General features: G+C 35.0%; 2 protein-coding genes across 2 annotated transcripts in view; both read left to right on the forward strand.

Annotated features, from left to right (window-relative positions):
* Nucleotides 1-24,481, forward strand: part of LOC137925607 (coactosin-like protein) — a 65,286-nt gene that overhangs the window by 37,706 nt on the left and 3,099 nt on the right. The window contains exons 2-4 of the mRNA XM_068769073.1: nucleotides 20,633-20,715; nucleotides 21,950-22,060; nucleotides 23,520-23,649. Of these exons, the coding sequence (XP_068625174.1) occupies nucleotides 20,633-20,715; nucleotides 21,950-22,060; nucleotides 23,520-23,649 (324 nt within the window). The remainder of the gene's footprint in view (nucleotides 1-20,632; nucleotides 20,716-21,949; nucleotides 22,061-23,519; nucleotides 23,650-24,481) is intronic.
* Nucleotides 10,702-14,355, forward strand: LOC137925603 (polyubiquitin-C). Its single transcript, XM_068769070.1, has 2 exons — nucleotides 10,702-10,836; nucleotides 11,758-14,355. Exon 2 carries the CDS (start codon nucleotides 11,764-11,766, stop codon nucleotides 14,275-14,277), a length of 2,514 nt encoding a protein of 837 aa, XP_068625171.1. The 5' UTR covers nucleotides 10,702-10,836; nucleotides 11,758-11,763; the 3' UTR covers nucleotides 14,278-14,355.

The raw sequence follows: 24,481 nt of genomic DNA on the forward strand, positions 1-24,481 counted from the left end.
CTCCTCTAAGTTATAATTGACTGGAGATAATGACGTCAGTAGATTGTTCCTCTCTGGCTGTTCGCACTATTAAAGCTGCATAAAGCTGAGTGTGGGTGGATGGAATTTCAACAGTGTACGGATGTCGTGAATCCTCACGTCGTTTTGTCTGATGGAAGAAAGGAGATGTCAAATTATTTGGTGTAATTAAGACTTCATACTCTCTAAAATAGTAAATAGATTACACGACTACCACTGCATGTGCGGAAGTGGCTAAATATTGGTCCTTTTCTTTACTTATTTATTTTATTAATAATATTCACAAATTCTTTTATCCGTCTCTATATCTTTCGCTAGTTCTTTTTTCATCGCATTTTCTTTTCTTTTCATACCTTGTTACCTTTTATATGTTGCCTCTCTCTCTATCCTTTGATTTCCTCTTGGACACTGCTATTGTACAAATTTTATTTTATTTTTCTTTGCATTAACAATTTGATACCAGTTACATTTTTCTACACTCCAATTTTTAGTTTTATGCTTCTCTTATTATATCCATATCTATTACATTCTTCTATCTATTATTATTTTTATCACTTTTATCACAGATTGTTTTCTTCTTTATTACTCGAGTATTTTGTTTTGTTACTTTAACTTTATCAAACATTCCCTTCGGCAGTAAGGTTTGGCGGTTTACCCTTCGGTTTCACAAATAGGCGATGTTTTCTTCTGTTCTTTCCTGCAAACTGATATTCTATTTTTATCACGCCAAATACTGGACAGCCGGTTATCAGATGCTCCACGGTGCTCAATCTGGTTTTAGTTTCTATATATTTTAACTCTATCATTGTTCTCGTTACATACATAAGTTATATCATTGTAAATGATTCTAAGTCGGTAAGAGTATAATATGTATATATATATATATATATATGTAATTCTAAGTTAATGAAACTTTTTGTAAATGGTTTTGGAAACGTTAAAATACACCAATATATACCTCGATTTGTGTCGTTTCTTTTTGCGAAAGTTTTTTTCGAAGTTGCGTCGCTGCTTAGTTAGTACTAATTTTCACTGTGCGTCGCTAGATTTTCGAGGTTGCGTTGTTTTGGGTTCGAGTCTTTAATTTTTTTTTTTAAATTTCCTTTTTTTTCCGAAAGATGACAACACTTGTTTCTAATTGCGCCATGCCCTCAAAACTCGGGGATTCCTTTTCTAAATAAAAATCAACGCAATTTTAATAGTTTTATTTTCACTTTGTTTTTCTAATTTTGGTGTTTCAATTACGAAATGTGTTGTGCTTATTTTAAAAGAGGACAATAAATTTATATAAATTTTAACGTGTTGTTTCTGGTTACAAAAAGGTATATATTTTACCAATTTATTTATTATCAGAGTTATATTATTTCTGTTTTTTAAATGTTTACTTTGTTCAATTTTCTTTTTAAAAAATTGTATTTTCGTAACCCTGGAACCTATCTTCGATCTTAACATGGTTTGCTATAGAAAATCTTAATTTACTTTGCGAGGTTTTAATTTGCGTCGTGTTTTCTTGGAACGTAACCACGACACAAAGTGAGGTATTAGTGTACTAATACTTGGTAATATAATTCATAAATATATCTTATTATCACTAATTCAATTTGCCAAAAAGTTTCTTTCTATTGGCCTCGTAACAGAGATTAGTTTTGTCTTTAAATGTAATGAGATTATACGAGTACTTTTTGACAACTCCCTGATAATTTGAATATTTTTTTTTATCGACTAATCATTTTTAAATACAACCTCCTTTAAGATCAATGCGAGTAATTTGCTGTTTGCATAATAAATAGTAAATATTGCGACTTTTTTAATGATTTGTTTTATTTAATAAATTGTGTGGGTAAATTGAACCAGTAAATATTTGGAGATATATTACTGTCTACCCTAGGTTTTACGTTTAAATTGAAATTAAGAAACTGATTAAATCCTTATTGTAAATCTGTCTATAATTTTGAATTTAGAATTTTCGTTTATGGTTTATAACGGCCATTTATATCTAAAGCGTGTGATTTTTGTGAGAAATTACATCTTTTTTAATTATATAGTCTTGGTGAGGATGAGAATCTTCAGGTCTGTGTTGGATTATTTGTCGCTGTTGATAAATGTATTCGAGTTACATTTTTATTTTTATTTTTTAATATTAACGTAAAATTCTAACGCCAATAAAGCGAAGTTTTGTCACAAATTACTGACCAAATTTAAAAAAAAAATTATTATGAAGGGCTAAACAAATATATTTGATTTTTCATATTTATATTTTGTACATTTATTCTTATATTGTAACTAAATATATTAGGGGGACTGGAAAGTAATGTGCTTATCGACATATCCAAAAAAATCGATTGATTTTTACCGCTTGGTATTGAAAATTTGTATATTAGATGGCAAAAGGTTGTTGATGATGAAGTTGAATATATTGTTAATCAGAAATATTTTTTTTAAAATGTAGTTGTGTGAATTTAACTTAAGAAAGCGACATTACTTTCCGGTCTAATAAATTGTATATTTTTACCGCACATTAATTGACAGAAAATAATCTATAATAAGAGGTGTAAAGTATTAATAGCTATAAGCAAACAGCCTGTATATAAACTTTTTACTTTGCATCCCATCTCCCGAAATCGGGCAGAATCTCATGCACTGGCAACACCGCAAGGTCAATACACGTTTATAAATTTAAACGCATGACGCACTCTGTGAGTTGAACGCCTTTCGCCTAACCAATACCAAAACGGCGCACTAAAGAAATTTCTTAAACAAAACTAAATCACGCGTGATGCGTTCGTTTATATTTATTATTAAATACGTTTTTAATCATCCGCCATTATATATAAGGCGATGTCTATAGTAACGGCGATTTGGCGAGTTGTTACGGAACGTAGAATGTTGAAAAATTTTAAATTAAAAGTTCGCGTGTACGATATCTTGGTTTTATTTACGGCAAATGTTCCACACTCCTTCACAGGAGACTTGTTATACTTGCCGTTGACAATAAAATAAGATAAATTGGGGGGACCAAACTGAGATATATCTTCATCACAGATGTGAAAAGATGTTCTACCAGAATTATACTCTATTGATTCTTAATTCCTAATGTGGTTCAAATGGATCCCCAGGAGCCCACAGGAGCCTTCCGGAGGTTCCCGTTGGCGTGTCATAAAATACAAAAGCAAGGATACTAGTATATTAAAAACTAGGGCTGGAAAGCTTGACTACGGCTGTGAGTAACTGGTTTATTTTTTTTTTATTGTAAGTGACAGTGGTCAAGTCCCATAATACACAGAAGTCATTAGCGATGGGGCCTTTTTCGAGGCGAAAACCACTACCTGGCCAGCGAAGCTTAGGACGTCCAGCCACAAGGTGAACAGGCGACCTTGTGTAGGTCCTCGGAAGACATTGGAAGTATGCCAGTTCAAATCCGTCATGTTAGAAATCTATAGAGGAAGTTTATATTCTGCTGAAGTAATGATATACATAGCATATTTATTGCTAACACGGCTTACTTTGTAAAAATTACACTCAATCTTTGTTAAGAAAGTTAGGTTAGTAACATTATACCTTATTGTAAAAATTACGATGTTTGAAACTAGGTGTAGTCAAAGTGGTGGATATCAAAGATAATATTCATTTATTCGACATTGGAACTTTTAACAGAATTCTTATTGATCGTTACCTTATATTTTTAATATATTTCATTTTTGATTATTTTCTGTTTCGCAAGATATTAGTTATGGAGAAGAAGCAGGCTTAATACTGTTTTTTACTAAGTAAGAAAAAGACCAATATTTAGCCACTTCCGCACATGCAGTGGTAGTCGTGCAACAAAGTGCACGCCCGCCAGCCCGCTGATAAATGCGCACGCGGCAAACAATGCGAATTACGCAACTGTCACCGTTAAATCACTCAACACGTGCTTCACCCCTCCGTGGGGCATCTTGAGGAGTTATGTTACATCGATTAGTGCCAAACACAGAGTGAGCTACTGAGAGCTCACTCTGTGTTCAGCACTTAACGACTACTGGCTAAATATTGGTCCTTTTCTTACTTAATACTGATTGGTGACAGTAATATGGGTTAAAAAATATCTGACGTAATAATCTTACACCCGCTCCGCTTATGAATGTATTCTCTACCGTACGTGTGGTCGTCTATAAAGTCCGGGCCACAATAAAGATAAACAGGATACGAGTGTGCATTAACCCGAATTGGTAACTATATGACTAAACTAACGCCATCATTCCTGTGTGTGTCATAAATTATTACTAACCGCCTTCGGACGAGACAATTCAATTGAAACGGAATGTTTCCTTAACAAACACCGAGACCGCGCCAAAAGAAATGTCAAAACTTTTTTTTTTTAAATCACGAAGTCACTGTCATACGATGCCAATGATTCAATATAGAAAAAGAAATTGTATATTCTTAAATTCTTTTTAAAAATCTCGCGTACAGCATTCTATTCGATATGATTATTAAATAGATTAATTATTCATTAATTTACCTCTGCACTATAAATTAATCATCACTAGGATAATTAATTAATAATTGTGTCGTCTTATTGTCTAGTTTTTGTTGATATTAAATTAGATGAAACTAATTTAGACATAAACTACACGTTTAAAGTTTTTACTACTTATTTCCAATCATTCTGTATAAAGTTATTGCACTGAAAAATTGTAACTTTTTTTTTTCGCCAGGCAAACAACTTACGTTATAAAGTTTGCAAGGACAGATAGTAAATAATACTTAATTTAATACATAGTTATCTGAATTTTTATAAAGCTTTTTCTACTGTATTTTTCAACTATATCATCGTGTAATTTTATATTTCTTCCATTTGATTTTTAGCTACACAATTCTGAAGAATAAGTAAAATTGATTTCTACAAAACAAAAAACCAGAAAAAAAAACAAACTCGACAACACAAGAATAACTGTCAACCGCGCATACCATAGACACATGAATCACGTAGTTTAAAATGTTTCCCCGGCTAAGTTAGCTTCAAAATGGCGACAAACGCAATAAACAGCTAAGCTTTACCGGTATTTATATATCGCGGGTTACGGTTATTGCTTTTACGAGACGGGATGTGTGGTCGGAACGGATCTGGAATGTAGCGGGCCGAAAGCTTGAAGCATGGACATGTCGACGACCAAATCAGATTTTTTTAAATATTTTTTTTTAATCTATTTTGGCAAGGCCTTGGTCATGCGCTGTCCGCATCCAGCGTCTTCCCTATTTTAACTATGTCGTCGATTCTAGTGGGGGGGACTATCCACACCGCGTCTACTGGCTTGTATTCGCCACTTAATAACCTTTTGTACCCAACGGTCTTCGGTTGCACGAGTAAAGTGCCCCGTCATGCTTTATAGATAGTAAGAAAAATATATAAAAATTATTAATAAATAGGTTGTTAAACAAATGATAATAAACGTAAAATCGTAGAACTATGGAAGGAAGGCGAAGAATGTAAAAGGAACAAAAGATATTGTATAAAAGACGAAAAATGAGTATGGAAATAAAGATTCTATCCACCTATGAGCTCGAGCGAAAGGTCCCAAAATTGGCGTCACATAAAAATGCTATTTCAGACAAGGAATTCTTCGAGCTACGCCGGTGATCTTGGTTTTTTGCGGATCTCCACATTTCTCCTAAACCTAGTACGCGAGCCGTCAGCCCCGATCGCCGTGTTTAGCAATTCTAATATTGTGTATATTGCATCCGCAAGGTTCATCCATATTATACTTAAAATTTACGTCTTAATAATTAATGTCAATTAACCAAAAATGAATTGAATATACTTAAGTGTAATAAAATATTTACATAATGAGGAAACACTTAATTTGCGAAAGCGTATGTCGAAATTTTTAATTCAATTGAAGACCTTAACAAATTAAACGATACATTATGACTATTCTATTGTTTCGGCTTTAATATAGACTGAGGACTTATTTATACAACAATATATTCTATAACACATTGCAAAAGCTAATAACTTTTTTTGGTTTCGGGAGGGAAATCTTCCGAACGTCAAGATGCCTCGCCTCTGGAGGGAGGATGGGGGTATGTGGGATTCCTAACCATTAACACCCCCCCCCCCTGTGATCGTCCTCTGCGCTATACGGGGTACTGCGGTATCGCCCGGTCAGGGATCGCCGCGTGATCTTCCCTCGCCCTGTGCTATTCTGGATAGCCCGTCCCGGGGTATGCGTGTATGTTTCACGCTACCCCCAAACTAATAACTAATCTAAATTGCGTAAAGCAATAATGTTTCGAAATTCAAAAAAAACCGTTGTATGAAGTAGCCCGCATGTTTGTTCCATACGGAATGCTTGTATTGTATTTAGTTTCGAACAAAGTAAGCGCCGTTAGCCTATGCCGCTCATACAGTTTCATCGATACAGAGTTCGCGGAACAGTTTTCCTTTGTAACAAAAAAAAACTACCGGTAGAATATACCAGTGACAAGACATTTACACTCTTCTTTTTAGCCGTAAAAATCTATTTAAGCTAACGGATCCTACCGCTCAGTGAAATCACCTCCAATGAAGCTGTAAAAGCCCTTAGGTTAACAGCTACAACTTAAAAAGAGAATAAGTAAGACCCAATACCAGTGGCGTAGCTATGGTATTTGGGGCCTGGGGCAGATTGGGGCATGGTGCCCCCCCCCCCTCCTAAAGAGTCTAAATAATTTCAAAATTCAGAACAGAATATAGTTAATATATAATTTTTTTGGTTCAAAATAATAAAAAAAAAATCATTTTCAACTTTGGTGCCCCCCTGCTTGTGGTGCCTGGTGCGGCCTCCCCGCTCGCCATCCCCTAGCTACGCCACTGCCCAATACACATAGGACTTCTCCAAAGAATGCACGAAGCCGGGTCTTATACTGTCCGCATCCAGCGATCTTCGGTCCACTTAAAGGGGATCTACCTAAGCCATCTCGACCAGTTCGTAGTCAACACTTGAGAACCTTTCGTTCCTTAACGGCCATCGATTGTATGAAAGATGTGCCCCGTCCAATAACACACAAACAATTGTTCTAACTACGTCAGCGACTTTTGTTTTTTCTGTTATCTTGCATCGAAACTCCGATCATATCTTTCTGGGTGAACTTGAGTGTTATAAGGCCCAGCGTAAATGACTTCGTCTTTGATCAGTCATCACTATCAACACACATTGGTCAAAGACCTCCATCTTTGGAAATTGAATTATTTTGGACGAGAAGTCAGAAGACCACATGTGTTCCAAAAAGCCATGTTTATTATTTGACGTACACCTAATAAAATACATCGATAATATATAATAGTTAACATTATCTGTGTTAGTATAAATTGATGTAAATTTACATGGAAAGATGGCGCTAATTAATTTAGGAGAAAAAAAAACAGAACCAACTTCATGAATCGACGACTTTGCCACGGTCCAGTTATTCCACAATTGATGTTAATTTCTTTTCACTGAAAAGAAAGTGAAGCAAGAAAGAGAATTCATTCTTCACGGTCCTCGGATACGGTGAAGCGGATAATTTTTTAATGCGCTCTCATGACTGATTTTTTTTTTTAAATAACGGCATATTGTCGATAAATTTGTCATTAATCAGAATTACAACAGTTTAAGCATATTTTATTTCGCATCTTTACCTCATGTTTCTTAAGAGTAGAATCAAATTTAAAAATAAAATTACCTCTTTAATAATTATCTTCATTTTACTTTTTAACGCCATCTTGCGGTAACGCTGTACACTACTACGAGCGTCAATGTAAAAGTAGTTCCTTTTTTGTTCAACCTCGCCTTATTTACGCTGTATATTTATAGATTACAAAATTTAGAACTTTTCGTCTTGTATCTAGGCGAATTGCAATAAGGTCGAATTGATTAACCTACTTATACATATAATAATAAACTTCCGCTTCGCGCATTATCACATAACATTATGGTGACACAAATCTTACTTGTTATATTTTTTATTATTTTAAGTTAAATTCAGTATTTGTTCTTATAGAAACCATTTTAAACTGATAAAAACATAAAATATATATTTCCTCTAATGTTAAAAACCCATGTCTTCGCGTTTAGAACACTTTTAAAAAAATCTAGATTATTCTGTTATCTAGAACTATTTACCTTTGATGTGACAGTTACTGTGTGTATTTATTATCTATGAATGATAAAATATTAATACACGGAAACATATACAAACTTTAGATATCTATTTAACCTACTTTATGTGTAGATAACATAAATCCCAAATAAATAATTACGACATCTAATAAAATTTTAATTTGTAAACATTTTCTTTTAAATATGAGATAAGTTGCCTTTTACTTCTTTGTTATCTAACTTCGAACTTATCATTATAAATAAAGTAAATCATGTAATGAGAATAAAGGAATGAATATAGAGAGATGGGTTCTTATAAGGGTAGATATTTTTTTTTTTATCTTAAACATAATTTACTTGAAAATATAACCAGGTAGGTGGTAAACATATGTCAACCGATTTAGAAAAAGGCGGCTGTAATATAAGACACAAATTATATATGTTTGTTAACATATTATGTATATTAAAATTAAAACAGGTTATGTTTTAATTTTAAATTTACACTTTTCCACAAACTTTTACTTAATAATTATATTTTTCTTTAATTCAAATGACTATAAAATTTATAATAATAAAAACTAAGTCATGTAAAGTTATGTAACATATAAATAAACATAACAGATCAATATAATTGTGACGCGTAAATACGAAGAAATGTAAACATGTATGCATTTATTTATAGTTTAATGCGTAGAAAATACGCAGAAATTTTAACATGGCCGACGATGAGTAAATAAAAATATTTTGCGTTTCTCTATTTGAACGCGTGCATAAAATGTACTTGTGATTTGTTCTACAAATGCAAAACAAACATGTTTTTCTTGTTTTATTTTAGATTCGAGTCTGTTTATATTCACAATTATCGCTTATGAATGTAGTAAATCCTATTTCCAAAACACACCGTGAATCATCACTTCATCACACAACTCATCACTTTTCAAGAACCGTTAAATAAAGATCAATAGAAACTAATTCTTTAGGAAATACCACGTTCATGATTAGCTAATATACAATGATAACATCAAAAGTTATATTTTCCTGCAAATTCATATTTATAACCTAATAAACCTGGTAAATAGTAACCTAAATGATTTTAAAAAATATGTTTTATAAACAGTAAGCAGTAACCTCAAAAACATTTCCTGGAATACTAAATTTCTCTTTCAGTACAATGTATTAATAGGTTTTTAGTCCATCCGTTGTTTCGCTATATTTTACGACCGAGATTAAATATCATTGAATTCAAACGACGGTATCTTTATTAACAATAGATGTATTATTCTTAGGTAAATGGAAGTTAAATAAGAACATTTAAATGCGAAAAAACGAAGGTAAATGTGAAAAAAAAAACAAATATACTTTATTTGTTTTTTTTCACACATTCACAAATGTGGTTAATATTATATCCCTGTGTGTATTAATATGATAGAAATAAAAATAAATACAATGAATTTCGATTAAAAACAAACCTCTTGTTTATTATTTTCCTTATCGTGAAATTCGCAACTCACGACGGCTACTGGGAACTACGTCATGTTTTCACAATAACTGTTCATGTACCGAAACAAAACAACTAAAAACCTTTGTTCCATTTGAAGAGAATTCCTATTTATACACGTGTATTTATCTCGAATGTTTCGTAAAAATAAATATTTCAATACGTTCATAATTAGAACCTAGAAAACATTCTCCTTAAATAATTCATTGTATAGTAATACAGTAATTATAATTACAAAAGCTGTTTATTATAACTGAATAAGTATTAATCAAGAATTTTATTACATGTATGAGTGAACAACAGCGATGTTTATACATCAGACAAAATAAATATTATAAATATAATTAATATTATAAAGTGTCGGTAGTTTCACTATCATAATATTAAAAGTGAAGGTCAAAACACAATTTAAAACAAAAATATTTATTTTCGATAAACATCAGCCATGCATTTATGCATAGATAATGTTTATCAGAACCTATGTATTCTTTGTTCGAATGGCGTTGTATTGATTTTGTGGATAGACTATGTAACTTTTCTCTGTCAAATTTCTTATAAGATTTTTTTCTAAAACTCGTAGGTAAATAACAATCTTAACAATGCCGTTAGTTTTATAACAGGTAAAAAGACCAATTTACGACATTAAAATGAAAACATATAACTGTTAGTTATATGTCGGAATTAAGAATTAAGTAAGCACTAGGTCGTATACTGTTTACTAATTAAATAATGTTATTACTTAGAATATGACCTTAAGACGATATTTATAAATGTAAATGAAATTAATATACGTTATTTATATATCGTTTTATGATTAATTATATATTATTAAAAACATTTCATAATATACATTATATTGAAGTATTGTATTTTTATAATACATTTGTTTTTTATTTTGCTTTACTTGTGGCAGTCGATACGTCACAAAGAAAACTTCGGATTGTTTCTAGAACGTTCCATAGCCGCCGTCCCTTTCCTGGACAATATAAAGGAAGGAGACGAGAATAGAGTTCATCGGCTTCGTGGTTCATCGTTTGCGCGTATTGATCGACTCACTTGACGGTTATAAAAACGACGTCCCCTCCTCCCGCACTCGCATTCGCAAGAGAATTGAAAAAGGAATAAGACGTGTGACAGACTTCGTGTGTGAACATTGTATAATTATTTTAAAGTTGCTGATTGTAAAGAAATTCTAGTTAAAGGATAAATTCTAGTGAAGTGGTAAGTTTTCATCTATTTTTTATTTTTTTTTTCTAATATTTCAAATAGAAGAGGTCATTTCGTCGAACTGCGCAGTAGAGTAACGTACGCCATCTTGTCTGACGTGTTCCGTGATATTGATTGCTTTTTCTAATGAAGTTTTAATTTTCTTTTATTAATTATTGAAGACGTGAGAAAAATTATTTATATATAATAACATTAATTATAGTTACATGAAATAATTATCCTAAAAAAGTAATATTTTCTGTATGTATAAGAATAAGATCTTAATTCATCATCTCATTCTTTATTAGTTTTCTATTAACTTTATTCTCAAAACTTTGTTACTAATACAAATATACTGTGAATGTTTACAGAATTCTCGATATTATACAACAAAGAGCTCCGCCATTTTTCTTTTGTCCTTTGTTTGAAGTCTCTAAAATCTAATTAGTTTCTTCCGTTAAAACGTTGAAAAGTGGATTATTAAAAACAATACAAACAAATACGAAATTATTAACGAACATTACGTCTCGTAATTGAAATAAATTTCATCAGAAGAAGCAATAAATATCCGGACTACTACAAATCTTATAGCTGATGCAATAGCAGTACAAATTAGGTAAACTTGCATTGCTATTTACTAGTTCTTTTAGCTTTTTGTTGAATGGAGTCTCGTTTGAAATGCACATAAATGTAACATCTTATTGGAAGATTTGAATTTTTTTACATGTGTATATATATATATCTGTGAAATAATTGTTCATTTAATAATTTAACTTGAGCATTATTTATTGCAAGGCATTGCAATATTTTTTAACGAGGGTTTAGATGACTCATTCAATTGCACAACGCTTATTGTGCGCAAGCAAATTCTGCTGTATTGAAGGTTTTTAGTATTAATCATTTCCTCTTGCTTAATTATTTTTTCATTACTTTCAGAACAAAATGCAGATTTTCGTGAAGACTTTAACGGGTAAAACCATCACTTTAGAGGTTGAGCCTTCTGATACGATTGAAAATGTTAAGGCTAAAATTCAAGATAAGGAAGGAATCCCTCCTGACCAGCAGAGGTTGATCTTTGCCGGAAAGCAGCTGGAAGATGGACGCACACTTTCAGACTACAACATCCAGAAGGAGTCTACTCTTCATTTAGTGCTCCGTCTCCGTGGTGGTATGCAGATCTTCGTAAAAACCTTGACTGGAAAGACAATCACATTGGAAGTTGAACCCTCGGACACAATTGAAAATGTTAAGGCCAAAATTCAAGATAAGGAGGGTATTCCCCCAGATCAGCAAAGGTTGATCTTTGCCGGAAAGCAGCTGGAAGATGGACGCACACTTTCAGATTACAACATCCAGAAGGAGTCTACTCTTCATTTAGTGCTCCGTCTCCGTGGTGGTATGCAGATCTTTGTTAAAACTTTGACTGGAAAGACAATCACATTGGAAGTAGAACCATCAGACACAATTGAAAATGTTAAGGCCAAAATACAAGATAAAGAGGGTATTCCTCCAGATCAGCAACGTCTTATTTTTGCTGGTAAACAGCTTGAAGATGGGCGCACACTATCAGATTACAATATCCAAAAAGAATCTACACTTCACTTAGTGCTTCGTCTAAGAGGAGGCATGCAGATCTTTGTCAAGACCTTGACAGGAAAAACTATTACCTTAGAAGTTGAACCCTCAGACACAATTGAAAATGTTAAGGCTAAAATCCAAGATAAAGAGGGTATTCCTCCAGATCAGCAACGTCTTATCTTTGCTGGTAAACAGCTTGAAGATGGACGTACACTGTCGGACTACAACATACAGAAGGAGTCCACTCTTCACCTAGTGCTCCGTCTCCGTGGTGGTATGCAGATCTTTGTAAAAACCTTGACTGGAAAAACCATCACATTGGAAGTTGAACCATCGGACACAATTGAAAATGTCAAAGCTAAAATCCAGGACAAGGAGGGAATTCCCCCAGACCAGCAGCGTCTCATCTTCGCCGGTAAACAGCTGGAAGACGGACGTACCCTGTCAGACTACAATATCCAAAAGGAGTCCACTCTACACTTGGTGCTCCGTCTCCGTGGTGGCATGCAGATCTTCGTAAAAACCTTGACTGGTAAGACAATCACTTTAGAAGTGGAACCATCGGACACAATTGAAAATGTCAAAGCTAAAATCCAGGACAAGGAGGGAATTCCCCCAGACCAGCAGCGTCTCATCTTTGCCGGTAAACAGCTGGAAGATGGACGCACACTTTCGGACTACAACATCCAGAAGGAGTCCACTCTTCACTTGGTACTCCGTCTCCGTGGTGGTATGCAGATCTTCGTAAAAACCTTGACTGGTAAGACAATCACTTTAGAAGTTGAACCGTCAGACACCATTGAAAATGTCAAGGCCAAAATCCAGGACAAGGAAGGTATTCCCCCAGACCAGCAGCGTCTCATCTTCGCCGGTAAACAGCTGGAAGACGGACGTACCCTGTCAGACTACAATATCCAAAAGGAGTCCACTCTTCACTTGGTGCTCCGTCTTCGTGGTGGCATGCAGATCTTCGTAAAAACCTTGACTGGTAAGACAATCACTTTAGAAGTGGAACCATCAGACACAATTGAAAATGTCAAAGCTAAAATCCAGGACAAGGAGGGAATTCCCCCAGACCAGCAGCGTCTCATCTTCGCCGGCAAACAGCTGGAAGATGGACGCACACTTTCGGACTACAACATCCAGAAGGAGTCCACTCTTCACTTGGTACTCCGTCTCCGTGGTGGTATGCAGATCTTCGTAAAAACCTTGACTGGAAAGACTATCACATTAGAAGTTGAACCGTCAGACACCATTGAAAATGTCAAGGCCAAAATCCAGGACAAGGAAGGTATTCCCCCAGACCAGCAGCGTCTCATCTTCGCCGGTAAACAGCTGGAAGACGGACGTACCCTGTCAGACTACAACATCCAGAAGGAATCCACTCTTCACTTGGTGCTCCGTCTCCGTGGTGGCATGCAGATCTTCGTAAAAACCTTGACTGGAAAAACCATCACTTTAGAAGTTGAACCATCGGACACAATTGAAAATGTCAAAGCTAAAATCCAAGACAAGGAGGGAATTCCCCCAGACCAGCAGCGTCTCATTTTCGCCGGTAAACAGCTGGAAGATGGACGCACACTTTCGGACTACAACATCCAAAAGGAGTCCACTCTTCACTTGGTACTCCGTCTCCGTGGTGGTATGCAGATCTTCGTAAAAACCTTGACTGGTAAGACAATCACTTTAGAAGTTGAACCGTCAGACACCATTGAAAATGTCAAGGCCAAAATCCAGGACAAGGAAGGTATTCCCCCAGACCAGCAGCGTCTCATTTTCGCCGGTAAACAGCTGGAAGATGGACGCACACTTTCGGACTACAACATCCAGAAGGAGTCCACTCTCCACCTGGTACTCCGTCTGCGCGGGGGCATGTAAACGCGAATTATTGGTTCCGCTTTCTTGCATTCCTTTGATGTAGTAGAAAACAAATAAACTGCTTTAGATCTCACCAAACTGTTTTATTTACTTATAATTATTGCTATGTTTTAAATTTTTTGCCTGACAGGAAATTTATTATTAAATTTTTCCTACAATAATCCTGTTTTTTTATTTTTTTCTCTAGTCAATGCATATAAAATTTATTCGAAAAGACGCTATAAAATATAGAACAAATAAAAGCTACAAGGCCTAGGGTCGATACGATTGATACATTACAAAGGTCTTGAACTACATTAGCATTGTAAAAAATTTACTAGCATGATGAAAAAAGACAATGCTAGCTTGATAAGTTTGTTTTCAAGCATGTAACAAGTGTTTGTTTTTCAGTGTTTATAAACTTGAATTAGTTTTTGAAAATAATACATTCATTTTACTACCTATTTATTGTTGTTATTTCTACCTATATTGATTAAAAAAAAATAATTTTACAGGCAGCAAAGGTGATTATTTATGGATGTAAAATCTTTATAAGATGTCTCATTTTCTGACAATGGATCTTATATCTTGTACAAAAATCAACGGTTTTAGAAATAATGTAGTACACATATTTAATTATTAACTTTGTAGAATGTACTTCCAGAAATTATAGGCCTGTCAAATTCTTATATACTTACATACTGCAGACTAATTACTTTTTATAGGTTGATCGAAAATAGGATAGTCTAATTTTTTTTGCTGACAACATATATACGTTCATCCCTTTTAAGATATTACACATAACCTATCACCCCTTGTACAACTTCGCAATTGCCCAAAAAGAGTAAAGAAAAGTTTATTTGGTAAATGACTCGATTATACAAAATTTATAGGTTTACTGGTTTAAATACTCTTTCATGAAATAGGCATTGCAGAAACAATGGTAGAGTATGGTTAAGATTAGTGAAGTAATAGTGAATGGTCGATAAATTTAAATAAAACGAGTTTCTCCAGGAAGTTATCACTTGATTTATTGATTTAATATCTTTATAATAAATATTCACAAAAAGTTGTCCACACTGCTAGGCTTATTAATCATTACATTTATTATAATTATTCATGTACGGTGATATATTTTGTACACCTTGTTGAATATATCAGCCGATAGACTCCCTCTCCAAGGAACATATCCTCACTCTTCCTCAAAGATCGCCATGATGATCAGTCTTCTGCCCGTATCCAGCGACCTTGACTTTCGGTCCACTAAAGAAAAGCCTACCCACGCTGCGTCTACCGGAAATTTTTTAAATTTAATCACCTTTATAATTTTTTGCCTGGATACGAATGGTTTTACACTATTACTTGGGCATAAGACATTCACCAGCAAGATGGATTGACAGACGACCTTATCAAGGTCTACTACTAAAGGTATAAAACTAGATTCAGACCGGTTCTATAGGATATTTGTAAGGCAAGACTATGTCCAGGAAATAGTCTAACGGCTGAAATGGTCATAATTGTTTGCGTGCGAAAGAGCTTATAAATTTTCCATTGTTTCTTTCCATAACAACCTAACTTTTCGCGCGTTTTAATGAAAATATGAATAAAATTTGCCAAATTAGTCAGGTTATTCTTGAGTTTTGCACATACCCACATTTTTGATAATTCATTTTTATTGTAGTCAAGTAGCAAACTAAAGCCGCAGGAAATGTAATACTCGTTCAATAGCGATAACTACGTAGGACTAGATTGTTCAGAAATAAGGACCTAAGAAATGCAAGGTTTTATGCAACCAAAAGCTTATATCGTTCGGTGCATGTATATGCACCAATAAATTAATATTAAACCCGATAGATACTACTTTAATGTTTGAATTTGTGTTTCCTCCCAAAAATTCTAATGAATATAGATACTTCATACTCAAAACCTTTTTACCGACAAATAAATCCTATTAAAATCTGGTGAGATTTTGACAGAAAGGAAATTAAAAAAAAACACCATAAACGTCAAATTCAACAATGAAATAATAAAACAGTTAGTGTCTTTAAACCTGGTTATTCCTAAAGTTTTTATCTACAATATGCAATAAAGCATAAGAATTTTTTCTAAGATTTCGGTGAAATTAAACAGACATGCCGATGGACGAGACCGATCATATGGAAGGCAATTTACAGTCCATACAGGATCACATAGTCAAGCTCACTAATAATCAGAACACAATTATAACAAAGTTCGATGTCCTTACCAATAATGTGGAGGAACTTCGCAGCATCATGTCCCAGTTCTCCGACAAAATTGTCGCACTGGAGGAGTCGTCAGCGGACAGAAGGAGGATTAGGAGTGACGTCGTTATCCTGAAAAAAAGGATCGAAGAGCTCTACTCCATTGTCAAGGATGGAAAGGAGGATGTTTCGTGTCCAAGTGACGATGTCCAGGACATTGAGTCTTGTCATTCCGAGGCCTCCTGCTCTTCTAAGGTACCATGCCAATCATCATCATAATTTCAACCGTAGTACCTTCAATGGGAAGGGACCCTTCGTGGTCTATTTCCTGAGTCTTCTTACGGTCTTAACCAGGTCGTCTGTCCGCTATGTGGGTTGACGTCCTCATGTGCGTTTGACAGTTCGTACTCTCCACTCCAGAACCTTATAATCAACAACACAACTGTGTTTAATATTTTGAACAAAGTCAGTCGTTGATCCAGTACTAGGAAGGCTTCTATTTTTTACAGATGTGGCAATTATGTCAAATAATTTAGGCCCAATATCTATTTTGGAGTTGATAACAGATAATGCAGGTGGATAAATGACTTTAACCCTTAAATGCATAATGTTGAAAACTGCAACATACCACTTAAACCTAAAATGAGTACTATATTAAAAAATAAATGCATACCGTTGTATATCTGCAACTTAAGGTTTTTTTTTAATAAAATAAGTATCAAAGATATTGTATAAATGTATATATTTTTTCTATTTTTCCCTGTACGTATCTGTAAGACGTTTTTTTTTAAAGTTTAAATAAATGTCATGCATTTAAGGGTTAAAGACGTCGAAAGATTCTGTTTCTAGGCCGCTTCCAACCGGTCCTCTTGGAGATTTATGCTGAAAGCCTACGATTAGCAGTGAACGTCTTACAGTTGAAATGACAATGAATACACATTATTGCTCTGATTAAATAAGAATAGCTAAGAATGGAGCCTGCCTTTTAACACCTCGAAGTTCGCTTTTAAAAGAGGTCTTAGGTTAAGTGTTCTGCAGCATAAAATCCGCGGAATCTATAAATGTCATTTGGGCAGCAAAGATTACAGATTCAGAAGTTAAGATACGTTTACATGTACCTTTTGCTTGCATACGTCGTACGCCTTTTTTACTCTTATTTTGAATGTACCCGTTTGCGTAATTTTTATTTATCCTGTGATTTATCGTGTTTGTTGTGTCGGAAATATAATGATGAGTGCGGTATTTGCCGTCGTACAGGAACATTATTATCTTATTGTAAAAATAAAAAAAATCATTGTTACTTGAACACCTTTCAGAACAGTGTGCATATCTTAACATCTAAAGATTTCAAGTCAAGTTTTTAGATAGTTTAAACCAGAGGTTACTGTTTTCTAATAGATCACTTTAAAAAGTTCCGGTAGAACTATATTTTTAATTTTCTTAAAACTAGACTAAATGTGAAGATAAACTTAATATGGTTGTGCTAGTAATACGTTGACTCTTTTGGATAAATCTACACAAGAGATACTATAATGCAGTTAAATCATTGCTCGCAGTACACGGGGCCAAGTTCGAACTGGTGAACTGAACGGTACAGGATTGACTTTCTCTTTCTGCCCCTAACGACAGCCACATCTACCCGCTATAGAGTATTACATTTGTAAAGTGTTAAAACATTACGCATCATACAATATCTGATAAGGGAAATTTGGGCGACCACAACCTTCGCTCATTATTCCTATCGTTTGCTCGTAGGGCGGTGAGTGACACTGTTAATAGAAACAAAACAGTATAGGATATGTAGGTACCTAATAAACTGCACATAAAATAACTAGTCAATTGATAATAGGAAAAATAGAATAGGAAAAGTGTAGTAATGTATTAAGAAAACACAACCCAAAGAAAACTGTGATAAAAAAAATAGAATATGTAAATAATAAAATAAGGAAAAAAAATGTACATAGCCACCTAATATGATGGAAGGAAGGCGATGAAAGCAAGAAGGAATGATAAAACAAAATGAAAGATATTATGATGGAAATAAGGTAAGAATAAAAGAAATTGAGAAGTATGACAGTGAGTGAAGAATAAAGATGAAAAATCTGAAAAACTTATTTCTAAACAAAGACCCTGATCTCGACTAATTAGGGGTACGAGAGGTCTCCAATAGCGGGGGTCATTTAAAAAAAATAAGGGAAATTTGTGCTGATTTTTTTTTAAATTCTTCTAAGGAACTGTATAAGGTCTGTGAAACTTGGCATAAGTACTAACAGTACTGTCAATAGCACTGAGTTTTTTTTTTAATTTCTGTCAACATTAATAGATGAAGTCGAGCCAATTATTTAGTTCTTTACTATCGTAAGCAGATAAATATTTATGGACCTTTTAGAACTGTGAACCCTGTGGTTTTTTTAACATGCCAACGGTCTTCGTATAGTCATTGGAGACTCCTGGAGGATTGGACACTGTTGGGAATTCAGGGTTCAGGCGAAAACTCAACGCAAGGGACACCAAAAGGAGATAGATCAACCGCGAAATATAAACATCAATTTTCATACATTTCATATAACATTGCACTTATATTAATGATTGTGTACAAACTACAACTTTGTTCATTATTTATTTATTACCCACCTACTACTCTTTTATTCTTTAGATAATAATTTATACGCTTGTTACTTCACATTCGTCTTCTCGCCGCTCCGTCTTACAATGTAATGTTTCACCTACCCACAGATTGTGTTGACTTCTACTACTACACAGTTCAAGACTAAACGGTAATATTTATTACTTAAGGATTGAATGTGTAGCATTTGCTGTCAGTAAATGTATAACACGTAGTTTAAAAAATTACTGGCTTTACAAATAATAAACAACGTAAGAAAGTAAGAAAAGAAAATTAAGAAAGATTTTTAAAATTTGAATTACTACATATAAAAATTAATTATGGTTTATTGTCACTCCAGAGTTTGTATTGCCAGAAGTTATAGCCTGTGGTATTCCAAGAGTTTCAGAGTGATCATGTGATGATGGAGGTCAGGTTGAGAAACATTTGTAAAATATTTTTGACATATAAAATATATATACAATTCTTTAAAGTTTTTACACTTATATCTAAATCACATATATTAGGGGGATCGGAAAGTAATGTATTTGTCGATATATTTTAAAGAAAAACCGATTGATTTGTTATCGCTCCGGCATTGATTTTGTATACTAGGTGGCAAAAGGTTGTTGATAACGAAGGTGAATATATTATTGATTAGAAATAAAAACTTGTTAAAAATGTAGTCGTGTGAATTTAACTTAAGAAAGGAACATTACTTTTCGATGTCTCTAATACACGATACATATACGAAATGTTAATTTACGTTTCGTAAAACTAGTGGCTACTTGTAAAAAGATACTATATGTATGTTTGTATATACACCAATACCTCGCTTTGCGTCGTTTCGTTTTGCGTTTTCTTCGAAGTTGCGTCGCTGCTTAATCAGTACTAAATTTCACTGTGCGTCGTTAGATTTTCGAGGTTGCGTTGTTTTGGGTTCGAGTCTTTAGTTTTTTTTTTTGAAATTGTCTTTTTTTTCCAAAAGGTGGCAACATTTTTTTCTAATTGCGCCATGCCATCAAAACTCGTGGATTCCCCGTCTAACTAAAAATCAACGCAATCTTAATACAGTTTTATTTTCACTTTGTTTTGCTAATTTTAGAGTTCAGTTTCAATTACGTAGTGTTGTGCTTTTTTAAAAAGAGAATTATAATTTTGTATAAATTTTAATGTGTTGTTTCTGGTTACAAAAAGTTATATATTTTTCCAATTTATTATGTTTACTTTGTTATATTTTCTTTTTAAAAAGTAGTATTATCGTAACCCTGGAACCTATCTCCGATCTTTACATGGTTTGCTAAAGAAAATTTTAATTCACTTTGCGACGTTTCAATTTGCGTCGTGTTTTTTTGGGAACGTAACCACGTCGCAAAGTGAGGTATTGGTGTACTACCTTCTATCTGTCTTGTATTACCATACTGTGGTTGTCTGTAAGGCATCGCCTTGAGTGATAAGACCGCCCCCTTGTATTTATTTTTATTTCTGTATTTATTTGTCGTGAATAATAAAGAGTATTATATAATTAAATGTGTGTTGTTTTTTACAGGTCGCCATGACGACCGGTCTGGACCGCGACACGATACGGGCTGCATATGAAGACGTGCGCTCTGACGGGACACCAACAGAGTGGTAAGTGGTGGAACTTGGTATGCCTTGTAGCTGTACTTTGTACTTTACTGGTGGTATTCTGGTAAAAGCTGTCGTCATTCCGGAAAATATATCCATTACTAATCAGTATTGTGGAAATATTGTTGTGTTCCAGTATGACTATGGTATTTAGAATTAGTAATGTTCTCCAACCTAACTGTAATGAAACACTGTTCCATGCGGAATGCATGTACGGTCAGATCTACATGGATATTTATCGGGAACATTATTATAACGGGTTCCTACATTCGTAATGATGTATGAAATGGTACGTGGTGAGTAAACTTCGAGCCAGTAGATGCGGCATGGGTAGGTTCCTCACTAGACCGTCGGCATAGTCAACGTCGCGGGGGGTAGCTGGATACGGGTAAGATTGGTCATTGTGGTCGCGATCTTCGGGGGAGGCTTGCCTTGCCGTGGACGTCTATCAGCTGTAATGAAGATGATGATGTAGCATGAGCCGAGGCTTTTGGGGAAGCCATAGAACTCTCTTTACTACATAAAGGTCAGGGAAAAGTGCCATTAGTAAGAAAATGACTAATACATAGCTACTTTCATGTAGCGGTAGTCGTGCAATAAAGTGCACCGCTCGCCAGCCCGCTGATAAATGCGTATGCGGCAAACAATGCGAATTACACAACTGTCACCGTTAAATCACTCAACACGTGTTTCATCGCTCCACGGGGCATCTTCAGAAGTAATGTTACAACGAATTTGTTAACCATATTTAAATTTGTTAACTTTGATTACCCTACTTGGTTGATAGACAGCGTTATTACTGTCATCAGAGAATGATGCATGCATGCTTCCATGCCTGCTGCTACTTTAGACGATCAATACTTCTGCAGATGTCATTTATGATTCGATCTTACAACAAAGCCTCGAGCCTTGCTTTCTTCATTGCTCTTGGGGTTGATCTTGAACCTTTTTACAAGGCCTGTAAGCGATGACGTCTCAAATCCGTCAATTCTTCTGCAGATGTCATATTTGATTCGATCTCACAACAACCCTTCAGCCTTGCTTTCTCCGTTGTTCTTGGGGTTATTCTTGAACCTTCTGTACAAGGCCCGTAAGCGATGACGTCTCAAATCCGTACATTATATCTTCCTATTTCCATAAGTCATTATCATTGGTTGAAAGCGATTTGCCTCCAGGGTTTTGTGGCAGCGATATGTTGATGGTTATTGTGGCATGTAGTTGAATGTGTTTGCGGCAGGGCGGTGTTCAAGTTCGAAGGGTCGCGTATCGTGTGCTCGGCGCGTGGCAGCGACTTCACGGAGTTCCGCAAGCAGTTCGCGGACGACGAGCGCGCCTTTGGATACCTCAGGTGAGAGGATTTCTATTACACTTACGTCACCCATACTGTACGCCAGGGGTGTGAAACTCTTGGATCAAATTAACAATGGTTAACGTTATGGGCATCGCAAAAAAATCACTGTTCATGGAAGCAAGTATTTTTATTTTGACTAGTACATTATAATAAATGTATGTAAAGTTAAATTATTGTTTAGAATACTTGTCGTCTCTTCTCTGATAATAAATTTCAAATTTTGAGAGAAGTTTTATTGGCCGAGACTACTTATATTGACTGGCATCTCTGTTGTACACCATCGACTTCCAAATTAAAGTACGCGTCCTACAGTACCCGGCGATTCATATTGCACACCGAACTTTGGAAAGAGAAAATGGACTATCTCTGTCTCATATTCTCTCACCTATGTGACGATTTGTCAATCGTTGTATTACGTACGACAGAGATAACGCTCTACGAAGCCGAAATTAGCCGATTGTCTCATTCCAAAGGTCGATGTGCAATATTTAACGCCGGATATTGTATATGTTATGTACCCGTGTACAACTCATATATATAAGATCTTATTCTACGAGAGAGTTATATTCATGGCGAAAATACCGAACCGTTTTATTGAAATTCAAAATATCTTTATTCAAATAATTCGCATGCACTTTTGAATCGTTAAATGTTTTAACATTATAAGTAGTAAGCTACCACCGGCTTGGAACGCTGAAATGTTGAGAAGAGCCGCCAAAAACTCAAGATACTCTGTTTAAATTAAATTTAACAATTTTTATTGTATAAAATTTAATATCATCCATATTAAATGAGTTAACGAAATCAAGTTCCAGACATTTCGTTCAACTAAAAACTTGTGAATGCTATAAAAACTATGAAAAAGGAAAGTCTAAGATATCTCGTGGAAGTTTATTATATATGCGTACTCAGACCCATGAAGGATTTGTCAACTTTTTCAAGACAAAATTTAGATGTTCAAAATATTGTATCCATCTGTCTGTTATTGTTAAACTAACCATTTCGCGTGGGCCTGCATGCATTTGAGGATGTAATTTTATCAAATACATTTTTGTTTATTTAGTACAAAAAAAATCTGGTTAACTTTTATACTTTTAAAAGTTGTAGTTCTAAAATATCATTTTTTTAACGAATCTCCCTTTTCGATTTTTCAAAAAATCAATTTTTAGTAAACCACTACTCGGTGAAAGGAATATTATTATAAAATTTTAAGTCTTTAGGGCTTAGGCCTTAAGGAACTATACGAGAGGACCTCGACTTGACCTGTTACTCGCCGATAATGAAAGGGCGCCCGAGAAAACTGAACCTCAACTTGATAGGTTGCTATCGCCTGGTTAATATCACTTCGAAAAGCGTTGGTAATAGGAAAAGTAGCAGAAGAAACTTCAGCAACGCCCTCTATCTAGAATTATCGGGGGTAAAAAATCTAAATGTTGTTTGGTTTTGTGCGTGGCAGGCTCCAGATGGGCGATGAAATGTCGAAGCGACGCAAGTTCCTGTTCGTGACGTGGGTGGGGCCCAACGTGTCCGTCATCAACCGCGCCAAGATGTCCACCGACAAAGCCATCGTCAAGGACATCATATCCGTGAGTACAATATATATCTACTCAAAATAACAAACCTACTTAAGAAAAGGACCAATATTTAGCCACTTCCGCACATGCAGTGGTAGTCGTGCAATGAAATGCACCGCCCGCCAGCCCGCTGATAAATGCGTATGCGGCGGTCTAGAGACTCTGTGTTTGGCACTAATCGGTGTAACAGAACTCCTGAAGATGCCCCGTGGAGGGGTGAAACACGTGTTGAGTGATTTGGTGGTGGCGGTTGTGTGATTCACATTGTTTGCCGCATACGCATTTATCAGCGGGCTGGCGGGCGGTGCATTTCATTGCACGATTACCACTGCATGTGCGGAAGTGGCTAAATATTGGTCCTTTTCTTACTTAGGATTGACTTCCGCGAAGTAACGCCTGATTCCATTAAATAACAAACCTATTCTTGAAACGAAATTAAAGACATCCTCACTGTAACTTTACCAAAAACAAGTATTTATGTATCTAACATCCTTTTTGCAGTAATCATAATTCATCATCACCCCATTTCAGATGCAGGTAGTTTACTGCTGGACAAAGGTCTACCTCAGAGATTTCCCATGGGATCGGTGGGAAGCAGGCCTGTATAGCACTTAGATTCTGGCGTCTTCCGGCGATCTTAATAAAAGTCGTCTGTTCACTTCATGTGATCACTTTAAACTGTCCAAATTGGATAAAAGTTATCAGTATTATAATTTTTAATCATTCATTCACTGCTGGTCGAAAAACTCTCTCATACAATTTCAATGTGCGTTTGGCTGGGTCTTTAAACGACGGTAATAAGGTTGTTTGTGTACCTCGTGTGTGGAAGTACTTCGCTGCATTT

This window comes from Battus philenor, unplaced genomic scaffold, assembly GCF_028537555.1.
Source record: "Battus philenor isolate CCGP_79_NKW_IND1 unplaced genomic scaffold, ilBatPhil1.0.hap1 SCAF_27, whole genome shotgun sequence".
Taxonomy (NCBI): domain Eukaryota; kingdom Metazoa; phylum Arthropoda; class Insecta; order Lepidoptera; family Papilionidae; genus Battus; species Battus philenor.